This window comes from Condylura cristata, unplaced genomic scaffold (genome assembly GCF_000260355.1).
Source record: "Condylura cristata isolate star-nosed mole 26May11 unplaced genomic scaffold, ConCri1.0 scaffold00004, whole genome shotgun sequence".
Classification (NCBI taxonomy): Eukaryota; Metazoa; Chordata; class Mammalia; order Eulipotyphla; family Talpidae; genus Condylura; species Condylura cristata.
The window spans coordinates 5,514,930-5,525,172 of NW_004567105.1; the positions used below are offsets into that span (position 1 = coordinate 5,514,930).

At 56.7% G+C, this 10,243-nt stretch overlaps 1 protein-coding gene across 1 annotated transcript in view; it reads left to right on the forward strand.

Annotated features, from left to right (window-relative positions):
* The first annotated feature begins 7,041 nt into the window (after positions 1 to 7,041).
* MYH9 (myosin, heavy chain 9, non-muscle) overlaps positions 7,042 to 10,243 on the forward strand; it is a 45,250-nt gene continuing 42,048 nt past the window's right edge. The window contains exon 1 of the mRNA XM_012720260.1: positions 7,042 to 7,396. Coding sequence (XP_012575714.1) covers positions 7,064 to 7,396 — 333 coding nt within the window. The 5' untranslated portion in view covers positions 7,042 to 7,063. The remainder of the gene's footprint in view (positions 7,397 to 10,243) is intronic.

Below are 10,243 nucleotides of genomic sequence, written 5' to 3' on the forward strand. Positions count from 1 at the left end.
GCTTTTTAAAAATTGAGCATTTAGGGACCTTTCAAAGTACAATCCGGGGCCCTCCCCGGTGGCGCAGGGGTTAAGGCGCAGCACTGTGAAGCTGCCGCAGCCACTGCAGCATGAGTTCGATCCCCGGCCAGGGAGGGACCCCCAGGGCACGGCAGGCCTCTCCTGTCTCCCCGCTGCTCCCCAGCAGTGTACTTTGTCAGTCTGCCTGTTCTGCTCCCACCTCTGTCTCTGGCGAATCCTCTCACCCCCCTGCACCTCTGGCCGGCACCCCAGTTCTGTGTACACAAATAAATAAACCTTTAAAAAAAACAATGCACCCAATGTAGTGGGTTTGGGGCCAGTCCCCTAAAGTGCAGCACCTTACAAGGGGCCATCACCCCTTGGGGACCACGGCATCCTCCATGGTCACTATGTCCAGTCCTGGGGGTCATTCTGCTCTGGGGGCTCTGAGTTAGGGAGCTTTGACGTGTATATTCAGGTTGGGGTTTCTAGGCAGAGGTCTGGCTCTGGGCTCATTGCTCGTAGTAACTCCTAAACAGTGCTTCTCGCCTGGCCCCACTGCTCTGTCTTGTCTTTGGCAGTGTCTGGGCACGTTTTTTGGTGTCATAGCAGGGGACAGGGTGCCCCTGTTGTCTAGTGGGCAGGGGCCAGAGCACCTGTCAGTGTCCCACAGTGTGAAGGCCAAGCCCCTGTCCGGCCACACTGCCCTGGCCTGTGTCTGTCCCGTCAGCCGGCTGCACTGCAGACACCCTGGCCCTCGGTACCTTTGCTGAACGGGTTTGAGTTGCACCCGGCTTTGGGGACCTCAGTACCTGTTAGTTGCTTGAATTGTAAGTATTCATTAAGGGTTTGAACACTTGCATATCATTTCAGCAGCTAGTCTCATAAAATAGCTCTCAACCGTGGAATTTATATACCTCGACAGCTGCCTTTAACTGCAAAGCAGTGGCTACGAGGAGAGAGAAAGGACACGTCTCCCTGTGCTCTCGGGGTGCTGGTAGGGATGTTGCCGACATCAGCGAGGGATCCCGAACAGGCCTGTGTCAGAGGTGTCTGGGGCGATGCAGCCTGGGCCATTGACCCTGACCCTTGACCCACCCAGGGCCACATCTCGGGCCTCCCCCTCCACTCCAGTGTGTGATGTAGCTTCGAGTTGGCAGCGGGAGGGTGGGAGTGGGGAGGTCCTTTGTGCATTTTCTCCTCATTGCACTGCCTGAGAAAACTCACGAGGTTTAGGTGGAAACTGCAGTGTTGAGCTGAAGGGCGAGGGTTGAAGCTGGCCTGGGGGCCTCTCTGAGCCTCACCTTCTTGCCTACAAAATGATTGTTACTTTCTGTCTGGAATGACTCTGAGGCTGGTGAGGCAGTGCCTAGCTAATTAGCCAGTAGGTGGTAGCTTTAAGATGAGTTAGGAAGACTTGAAAGCTCCTGGCCTAGAACTTGACCCACAGCCGACTTGCATAAATCCTAGTTGTCTAGGAATGGAAAAGTTCACGGTGTCTAGACCAATGGTCTGGCCTGGTAGAATGAATTCTGGCTTTGAAGGGAGCAGCGGCTTCTTTTCTAAACAAGCCTGCAAGGCAGAGAAGCAGCGAGGGGTATGGCGGAGGGGAGAGCTCCTTGGGAAGACAGGAAGGAGTAAGAGGTCCAAGTGGATTTTGGGCGGAGGGGGGAAGGGCCGAAGGCAATAATCGAGGAATTACTTTTTGGGTTGAAATCAGAGGGTTTTGGTCAACCTATTTACTTTCAGTTTCATCATTTCCTGAGAGTCTAATTTAGCCTCTGCTGTGTCCTCTCGAATATGGCCTAAAAAGGCAACTAGTTGGGCTTCTTGGAGTGCCAGTGGTATCCGCAGGAAGCCGCCTGGGAAGCTGGGTGGAAAGGGCTGGCTGCTTGGCCTAGTGCTTCACCAGCGCTTCTCTTTAACCCCTCGCTCGCCTGCCAAGCCCTGCAGGTTGCCAGTCCTCCCTGCATGCCCTGATCTAGCCACAGAGCTCTACCCTGCAGAGGGGCTGATGCGTGGGACCTGGTGTGGCTGCTATCGCGTGGCCGTGCACAGCAGTCAATACTTTTGGAAAACTTCTTGATGCCACATCTTAGATACACTGCAGAAATCTTTTTTTTTTTTTTAAGATTTATTTATTTATTCATACAGAACTAGGGTACAGATCAGAGATGCGGAGGGTGAGAGATTCACCAGGGACAGAGTGGGGAGCAGAACAGGCAGATCACTGAAGTCCACTGCTGAGGGGAGCAGCGGGCGGGTCAGGAGAGGTCTGCCACGCCATGTGGTCACCTCCGGGACAGGGGGGGATCGAACTCATGCGAAAGTGGCTTAAGCTTCTTAGTGCTGTGCTTTAACTCGCTGCGCCACCAGGGAGGGCCACTGTAGAAATCTTTATATACTACACTAGAAATGTTCAGGTGTTTCTCTAGTACCTCCACTTCTGGGAATTTGTATCTACTCCACTAGCTAAGAGGGAAAGCCTAGTGAGTGGTGATGTGTTTCTTTTTCCTTTTTAAATCATTTCACTTTCGAATAGCATGCAGCCATTAGAAGCGATCACCAGCAAGGCCTGAGAGCCAGGAGTTCTGGGTTCAAGGGCAGTTAATTCTTACAGTCCATATCATCAGAAGTCTGGAGAATACAGCTTGTGAAACTCCTGTTTTGCCTGACGAGTTAATTAAGCAAGTGCTTCTGCAAACCAGGACGAGAAGGGACCATTGAAAAAAGAGAAAACTGACTTGGAGGAAGGTGTGTTAAGGCCTCGAGGGGATAATTTCCTTTTGAAACTTTGTCATCACATGCAGTGTAAGCCGTTGCAGAGAGGCTGCCTCAAAGAAGTGCGGTCCCGGGGCAGGGCAGGAGAGGGCCGCAGCATTGGGCACATATCCCCCTCGTATTTCAACTTTTTCTAACTTTCTCAGTGACAGTGGCCTCTCTCCACCTGCGGGCTCCAGAGGTGAGTGTTAGGTCAGCTGTCTGCGAGCTGTCCGCCTGCCTGGCTTCCCCACAGGACACAGCAGCCACAGGGGCCCAGGGACCTCGGGGACCTCTTCACCTGGAACTGGGCAGGGCCCAGAGTCACTGAATGTGGATATTCCCGGTGGCCGGGGTGGGCGGGTGTTGATAGAAACCCCATTGTTCCTGAGGGCCGGCCCAGCGGTCCAGCCCCGTATTGATCTTGGCACTGTGCTCGCCCTCCATGTCTGCAGGGCAGCTGGGCAGCCAGATAGCCCCGTCCTTGGCCTGGCCGCACAGGGCCCAGCCACGTTTAAGGAGAAGCTGTGCTCAGAGAGAGGCGCTGAGGTGAGCTGGGCGGCTGGGACCTCTGTCTTGGCACCCCTGGAGGCTGAGGGGTGCAGTCCCAGTTGATCTAGCTGTAGGGGAAGCTGTAGCCCCGCCTCCGACAGGAAGCCTGGCTGGTGTGTAGGCTCTGATAGCCATCAGCAGACAGCACTGACCTGTGACTGCTCCCTCCTTCCACCCAGGCCTGAGGGTGGAGCAGAATGGGGAGCTGGCAGTGGGGGCTGGGTGGAGTTTGCCCTACCAGCTGCTGCCAAGTGTTGAGTCTTGCAGCACAGACCCTCTGAGAGGGGAGGGTGGGCAGCTTCCCCAGAGTTCGGGAGCCCCTGTGCTGTGCGGTGCCAGGCTCCCGGCAGGTCCTTTCCGCAGGTGCCTCTGGGTCCATGTTACGGGATGAGGTAGAGTGTGAGGCCAGAAGTCGTCTGCCTGATGGCTGCCGACAGCAGCAGGCCCCGGGGAGAAGGCCGGATTTGGTGTGCTCAGCTCTGTACGGGGCCTGCCTGGAAGGTGCATTCTCAGCCCCTGCCTGCCTGATGCGCTCAGCTCGTACTGAGGAAAGCTGTGGAATGCATGCCTTGTGTCCCACCCAGCTTTTTGACAGTGACGACCAGCTCCGGTGCCAGCTTAGCTTCTGCAAGACCCCAGGCACCCAGGTGCTGCGGTGAGCCCAGCCTCGGCCGAGGGTCCGCGTTAGCCCTGTGCCCAGTCCCGGGGGGAGTCCGCTTTAGAGCCCTGTGCTGCATTAGCTGGGAGGGGCTTCCTCACTCATGAATTGGGGACAGTCAGTGCTTAAGTGAGGTGGCATAAACCTAGCTGGATGCTGTCTCTCTCTTCTGTCTTGAGGTCCCTGCCTCACAAAGATTTTGTAAAGATCTTACATGCTTTCACTGGGCTGGGTCAGTGATGCTTAGCTAGTATCAGGTTTCAGATTTGGGGGAATAGGGCCTAAATATGCACCTCCTTTTGCATATCGACAGGGGTTGTCTGACCCTTTATGGGTTTCAGGTCTGCAAACAGGTTGAGAGTCAGCAGCCTGGGAGATGCTGTGCTGTGTGATCCCAGTCAGGTCGGTGACATAAAAGGGAGCCTTTGAGGAACCTGGGTGCTGGTGTTACAAGGCAGGGAGAGGGGCATCACATGCGCCCCGCTCCGCGCGGGCTCCCCCTGGCTCCCCATCCTGCTGCCTTCTCCAAACCTGCCTGCTCTAAATAGGTTCTGGCATCTGCCGCATCTAGACAAGACATAAGAGCTTTAATGGAAAGGATCTTTTAATACAGTGAGTATACAATACTGAAGACAAAAGAATATAATTTCTCTGAAGTTACCCATCCCTTGTGGGCAAAAGTCCACCCAACAGGGATCGGCCCAAGCGAGGCCTGAAAGCTGCCACAAGCCTAAAGTACCGTCTGGCCGGGACCATGGAAAAGGGTCAGAAACAGCCAGACAAGTCTGGGAGGAAAAGAGCAAAATCAAGATAAACGCTGCCATAGCCAGTCAGCCTGCTCACGGGTCTGACCCACGCCTGTGTCAGCCAGCACAGGGCCAGCAGACAAGCACGGTGTCTGCATCACATGCGCCCCGCTCCGCGCGGGCTCCCCCTGGCTCCCCATCCTGCTGCCTTCTCCAGATTTCTCTTCTTTCTCTGCTCAGCTCCGCCCTCCTTCTGGGTGGAGCAGGGAACTGGAACTTCCCCTTTTCCTAGGGATCACCTGTTACACTGGGGGGAGACCTGGGGGGCCACTGGCCAGTGGTGGGCGGGAAGGCAGGCAGCAGGCCACACCAGTGTTCACCCCAACAGAGAGGCTTTGATTTACGCAAATGTACTGACCAGCATGGAAGCGAGGACAGGAGGGGGACGCTGGCCGGGCCCTGGGAGCCGTCCCTCCCCAGACCCAGGCACCCCAGATTCCAGACCGCACAGATGAGCGTACTGGCCGGGTGGTTCGCAGCTGTCCTGTTTCTGCCTTGTTTGCGCTGCCTGACTGGTTCCGGCCTACAGTCGGGGTGGGTGGTCCCTGCAGGTGGAGGGTGCTCGAGTCCCCCAGCTGGGGCTGCCAGGTTTGCTGTGCTAGGAATATAAACAAAGCCACCAGACTTTCAGGCTCTGCCCTTGGACTTGTCTTCCCTGAGGGGAGGATGGAGGAGGGTGAAAAGGGTGGAGATGGGGTGGGGGCGTGGAGCAGATTTCCTGGAAAACAGCCTTTTCTGGAATGAGTCCAGGGAGCCCCGCAACCTTGATCTGGAAACCATTTAATGAGCCCAGATAAGGGGCCCTGGGCGCCCAGACTTTTCCCTTTGTTCTCCGCCTCGGGCCTCCAGCCTCCTTGGCATCCAGTCTGGAAGCAGGAGCCTATTTCTGGATTTGGACCTGGGGTCTTTCCAGCTTCCGGAGCCTGGGGAGGGGGCCTTGGTCTCCCAAGAGAATGGATGGGCAGTGAGCTGGGCTGTTCTGGTGGTCATGGGTTGGTTCAGCCCTCGGCCAGGGTCACTCACAGGGGTGTCCCCAGAGTTCCCCCGGCCTCAGCCTTGGAGCAGGCGTAAGGACGGTTCAGTGCCAAAGCCAGTGTCCTTCCTGGGCCGCTCCTTGGCTGCTCCGGACCAGTCCGTCCCCTCCAGACCAGCCTGTCCCCTCCAGGGAGTGTCTGTCTCCTCCTCTGTAAAATGGCAGGACAGTCCTACCTCCCCCGACTTCCAGGCTTGTTGTGACAAGGATCTTTCAAGAGAGCGCAGTGTGTGACAGCCTTTCACAAACTTCTGAAGCTACCCAGACGTAAGGGCTTATTTCATCATCATTATTGTGCAAATGAATTTTTTAAAAAGCGAAGACACTTGTGCTTGGGTTCCTCGGCCATGAACTGGCAGGGCTGCCTGTTCACGGGCGCACCCCAGAAGGAGGCGCTGCCCCCACGGTTCCTGGAGACTCACTCTTGTCCTCTCACCTCACTTCGCTGGCTGCTTCATCAGGATGCATCTGACAGCTGCTGGTGCTGTGTTCTTTGCTTTCCTCTTCTTGGTTGATTGTGAAATAGAAGGTTTTTAGACTGGAAACTTCCACTACCGGTGGTCATAGTCAGTTGTCCTTTGTTGGGGGGGTTGCTAGCTAGAAACATGGGGTGTTTGGAAGTCCTTAAGCTGCGCGCTCCCTTTGGGGGTAGGGAGCATGGTGACTGCATTTGCACCTGCCTTGGAGACTTCGCTGTCTCAAACGCGGTGCATTGTTCTGGTTGACAGATTTGCTTCATTGTGAATGGGCCCTGGGACAGCTTAGCACAGTTCCCTACAGAATCACTGACACCTTTGTGTTTTTTCCGTGGTGTCCATCATTCTTCCAGAAGTGGAGAATGGGGCCTCCCTAGTGGTGCAGGGGTTAAGTCTCAGTGCTCTGAAGTTATCACAGTCACTGTGGCCTGAGTTCGATCCCCAGCCAAGGAGCTGAGCCACAGGCACAGCAGACTTCTCTTGTCTCCCCGCTGCTCCCCTCAACAGTGGATTTTAGTAGATCCACCTGTTCTGCTCTCCATTCTGTCTGGTGAATCTTCTCACCCCCCTGCACCTCTGCCCTCTTATATGCATAAATAAAATGTGGACAATTCTTAAAAAAAAGTGGGCAATTCTGTCAAGTTGTATGGCCTGGTTGCAGGGTGTTTCGCTATAGGACCACAGGACCACAAGGTGCAGTTTGCCAGGATAAGGGGGGGGTGGCCCCTTCGTGGCTGACGGTGTCGTGCTTCTCCCCAGGCCCTGGCTGTGAGGCACCATGGCGCAGCAAGCAGCCGACAAGTATCTCTATGTGGACAAAAACTTCATCAACAACCCGCTGGCCCAGGCCGACTGGGCTGCCAAGAAGCTGGTGTGGGTGCCGTCCGACAAGAGCGGCTTTGAGCCCGCCAGCCTCAAGGAGGAGGTTGGCGAGGAGGCCATCGTGGAGCTGGTGGAGAATGGGAAGAAGGTGAAGGTGAACAAGGATGACATCCAGAAGATGAACCCCCCCAAGTTCTCCAAGGTGGAGGACATGGCCGAGCTCACGTGCCTCAACGAGGCCTCGGTGCTGCACAACCTCAAGGAGCGTTACTACTCGGGGCTCATCTATGTAAGTGGGGCCCTGGCGGGTGGGGTGGGGGGGCTGCCGCACTCTCCTGGGCATTGAGCGCCGAGGGTGCGCGCCCCGTGCTGGCGGAGGGCGCCACGCCTGGGCCTGCTTCCCACCTCTGCCTCCTGGCCGTACCCGCCCGCCTGGCCGCATCTCTGCCTGGCCTCTGCCTGGCCGCATCTCAGCTGGCTCTTCCCCGTGGAGGCCACGGCCCGGCGCTCTCCCCTGGATGTGCGTGAGCCGCCGCCAGGAGCGAGTTCCGGCCGCCAGGAGCGAGCGCAGTGCGCGTCCGCCCGGCGCGAGTGCAGCAGAGTGTAAAAAGCTGAGCGTTGCCTTTTCTCTATGTAGCAGGGGCTACATTTATAGAAAGACATTTGGAAAATGTCAAGAGAGGAGCATTCCCACATCTGGTAACAGGCCCCAAGCTTGTAGGACCTTCAGGCCAGAAAGCTCTTTCGGACGATTCTGGTGGATTCTGATGACTTATGATTTCTGATGAATTCTCATGAATTCTGAGGGTTCTGATGATTCAGTTTCCTCTGTTCACTCCAAAGACATTTCCTTCTGGTTTCGTCCCCAGTGGGGAAGACATACTGGGCTCACATCTCTTTATTTAGATGTGCTGTTCTGTTCACCTGAGTGAAGTAGTCCTCAAAATGTCTGTGAGCTGGAGGAAGACACCTCTCGAGACTATTACCGCCCCCTCCCTGTACAGCTGGGAAGCCAAGTCTCGGCCTGTGGCCTGGCTCAGTACACAGCTGTAACTGGGGGAGCCTTGCGCACCCCACTGCAGGGTGGGGAGTGACCCCCAGGGGCCGGCCATTTTCTTTTCTGGGTCATTTCAGGGTGCTTCCAGCACGTGTCCATAGGGAGCATCCCTTACCCCTCTGGACTAGACTGAGTCCCCTGCAAGGCACCACAGCCCTGTTGCTGAGTCATGATCATTTTGGGCTGTCCACAAGCCCTGACCCGGCCAGGTTGCTATATCTGCTCTTGATAACTGGGCCCTTGATTCTTGCCATTGATGACTCCTCTGGGAATACGCGTGATCAGTCAGGACCCACCAGCTAGGAGACACACAGAAGGGCCTGCCTGGAAAAGTCCTTTCTAGACCAGCTTAGCCCAAGTTTCTAATAGGCAGGCCGGCAGAGTTGAGCCCCAGCGAGGGCTAGGAACTTAACAAAGCAGCTCACACTGCCAATGCTGGAAGTCAGGTTTCCTGAGGACCCAGTTAGCCTCTGTTTCTTGTGAGCATATGGGTGGGCCTAATTACAAAGCCACTGTCCCTAGGGGAATTACTCACTAACATCCAGAATTAGTGACCTGCAGAACAGGGCCTTTAAGGAGCCTTGCCCCCAGCAGCTGCTGGGAGGTGGGAGCCACAGTCCCGTGTCTGCGGGTGGGGTGCTCCCCTCGGCAGGCTTGATAGCCCATGTCCTGCCCTCTGCTGGGCCCCTGAGCTGGTCTCTGCTTGAAGAGCATTGCCAGCCTGGGGTGTGGCGGGGCTCAGGCAGTGCATGGGCTTGGCAGTGGCTGCCCTTCGTTGCAAGCGACGGTAACCTCAGCCTTTCCTGGTGTGTCCACTCAGCCTGGGTCCTGGGCGGGCAAGAGGGCTGGCAGCCTGCACTTCTGTTCCAGCTGGCCGCATGTCAACCCGCCGCCGAGGGGAGTCATAGTTGTTCGAGTCCTTCAGCGTCCATCTGTTCCGAGAAGTTCCGAGAAGCGTGGCTCTTGCTCCGAGGAAGGACGTGTGGGCCGGCTGCTGGGCATGCCCGGAGCATGTGCTCCAGGACTCGGGCTGGAGGCCTCAGCGCCCCTCTCTTGTCCCCCGCCACCAGCTTTCTATGCAGTACCCGCTGCTTCGTCCCCAGGTTGGCGGTGCCCACTGCCCATGTGGAGCCCTGCAGGCGCAGCGCAGCAGGGAGGCGAAGCCCCGGGCGGGCGGCGGGCAGGGGCGCTGCCCCCTTCACAGCCGCCTCTGCGGCCTTCTGGGCTGTGCCCAGGGCTCTGCAGCGTGTTTGCCTGGCCTGTGGGCGGCCTGGCCGATTCTGCGCCACGGCTGCTCTGCCTGTTTCTTTGGGGGTGAATCCTAGGGCCAGGGGCTGGTTGGGCACAAAGAGCCTCTCTGGCCTGTGAATGGGGCAGCTCCCTGGTGTGGCTGTGTGGGAGCAACCCCCCCGCCCGGTGTCTGCGCCTCCACATGCACCCCGAGAGAGTGGCTGGTGGCTGGGTGTCCCCCCTTCCCTGGCCACGGAGTTCCTTCTGCCCAGCTGAGCCTTGACCACATCCAGCACTCTGATGGGCTTGGTCTAGAGAACTCTGAGGCCTCCTAGAACCCTTCACAGGACCAGCTGCCCACCCAGCTGTCCAAAGACTCAGCCTGGTCCCCAGGCCCATCCTGTCCCACTGCCGGCTCCCGACTCTGGCTCGGCGCACGCCTGGCCTGCGTGTGGCCACGTGTCCTTTGCTCTTACCAGGCTGGATTTCCCAGACTATGGCCTCTCTCAGACCCCAGGAACAATGCTCAATTGTTTCTGAGCTTCCGGGGTGACCTCGTCCCCTGGCCTTCTGTCTGGCACTACCTGAGGCCCAGCGGGAAGTCCAGCGTCTGCTGCCTCCCGCCTTCCCGGGCCCTAGTTGTCTAGGAATGGAAAAGCTCACAGTGTCTAGACCAATGGTCTGGCCTGGTAGAATGCATTAGATAATGTTTTTTTTCCTCTTTTTATTTTATAACAGTTTATTTGTTTTATTATAACAGTTTATTTTTACATCATTTTGTACTTTTTTTTTTCCATCTCAATTGTAATCCCTGCGGGTTTCCCATCACCAAGTCACCCATGTGCCATC